Below are 1,503 nucleotides of genomic sequence, written 5' to 3'. Positions count from 1 at the left end.
TTTTCTTTTTTTTTTTTTTTATGTTCTTTATAAGAAGGAAACATTTCTCTTTCACAATATATGTTAAATATATAAGCATAATTTATTTTATTTAATTATATTTTTTATATAAATTTTTCTTTTTTTTTTATCTTATCACATTATTTCATATGACATGAAAATAAATAAATAAATAAATAGATAAATATATATATATATATATATATTTATGTTTTAAAAGTTTTGTAAATCTTCTGTGTACATAAAAAAAATTAAGTATATAAAGTTATATGGTTCGAAAGTAAAAAAAAAATTATTTATGTCTAAAAATAAAAGTAAAATACTTTAAAAAAAAAAAAAAAAATCATTCAGATATATCAAACTATCAATAATATTATAAATAATATAAACACATGTAATATCATAATATATGTTGTATGAATTATATAATATTATATTATCCATAGGATATTTTTAAATATATATATATATATATATATATTTATTTATTTATTTATCAATTGCTAAATGTGTAGAAAATTTTAACCCAAATTTATTTTTGTAAATGTCGTTTTAGGAAAATTGTTTTATTTTTTATTTTGATTACAAATTTTTGAAAAAAAAAAGAAAAGAAAAGAAGCTATTTTGCCTTTGTTCTGTTCATAAATAGGTTTAAAATATTTAGACATTCAAATATAAATATCTAACACTGTAATTACTGTTTCTTTTCTTTAAATCATATTTTATTTATTATATTATTTTATATATTTTGTTCTCCTTTTTTTTTTTTTTTTTCTTTTCTTTTCTTTTCTTTTCTTTTTTTTTTAAAGATTCCTCATTATGAAATAATAACAAGACGTTTTGTTTGTCTCCATTTTAATCTACTTCAAAATAAAAATCTGGTTTCTTTTTTTTATCATCCGGTGTGTTATTTTTATTCAGTACAAATATCAAGATAATACAAATAATTGGAGAGGTTGCTATACACAATTTAATAATAGTAAACAAAATTGAAAATATGGTACCTATCATTTTATTAAAATGGAATGAAGAAACTAAATTAATATAATGTATAGTGTAATTAAAGAAAATACATTTATGTTTTTATATTTAATATGATAAAATTTATAGAAAAATATATATTCTTATTTATTTCACAAAATTAAACCTTGTTAAGCGTGTGCTTTTTTTAATAAAAAAAAAAAATATAAAAATAAAAATAATAAAATAAAACAAAATATATAATATGATAATGATATGAAAGCATATAATTCATTTTATATTTATGAACATGGTACGTTTAAATATATATATTATATTATATAATATATATTATATATATAATAAATATAAACCTTTACAAGTTCTTAAATCATAAAACAAACCAACAAAAACAAGAAAAAAGGAAAAAAAGAAAAGAAAAGAAAAAAAAAAAAAAAAAAAAAAATTATAAAATATATAACGACTAATTTTTTATATATTTCTTATATATATAAATAATATATATACATATTATATATATAT

At 14.9% G+C, this 1,503-nt stretch overlaps 1 protein-coding gene across 1 annotated transcript; it reads right to left on the bottom strand.

Moving 5' to 3' along the window:
• Positions 1-855: 855 nt before the first annotated feature.
• Positions 856-1,011, bottom strand: PRSY57_0924200 (hypothetical protein; the record flags this gene model as incomplete). Its single annotated transcript, XM_020114804.1, has 1 exon — positions 856-1,011. The coding sequence occupies one exon, from the start codon at positions 1,009-1,011 to the stop codon at positions 856-858; it is 156 nt and encodes a 51-aa protein (XP_019970504.1).
• Between the last annotated feature and the right edge of the window lie 492 nt (positions 1,012-1,503).

This window comes from Plasmodium reichenowi, chromosome 9 (assembly GCF_001601855.1).
Source record: "Plasmodium reichenowi strain SY57 chromosome 9, whole genome shotgun sequence".
NCBI classification, from domain to species: Eukaryota; Apicomplexa; class Aconoidasida; order Haemosporida; family Plasmodiidae; genus Plasmodium; species Plasmodium reichenowi.
This window is presented reverse-complemented; position numbering and strand designations above follow the sequence as displayed.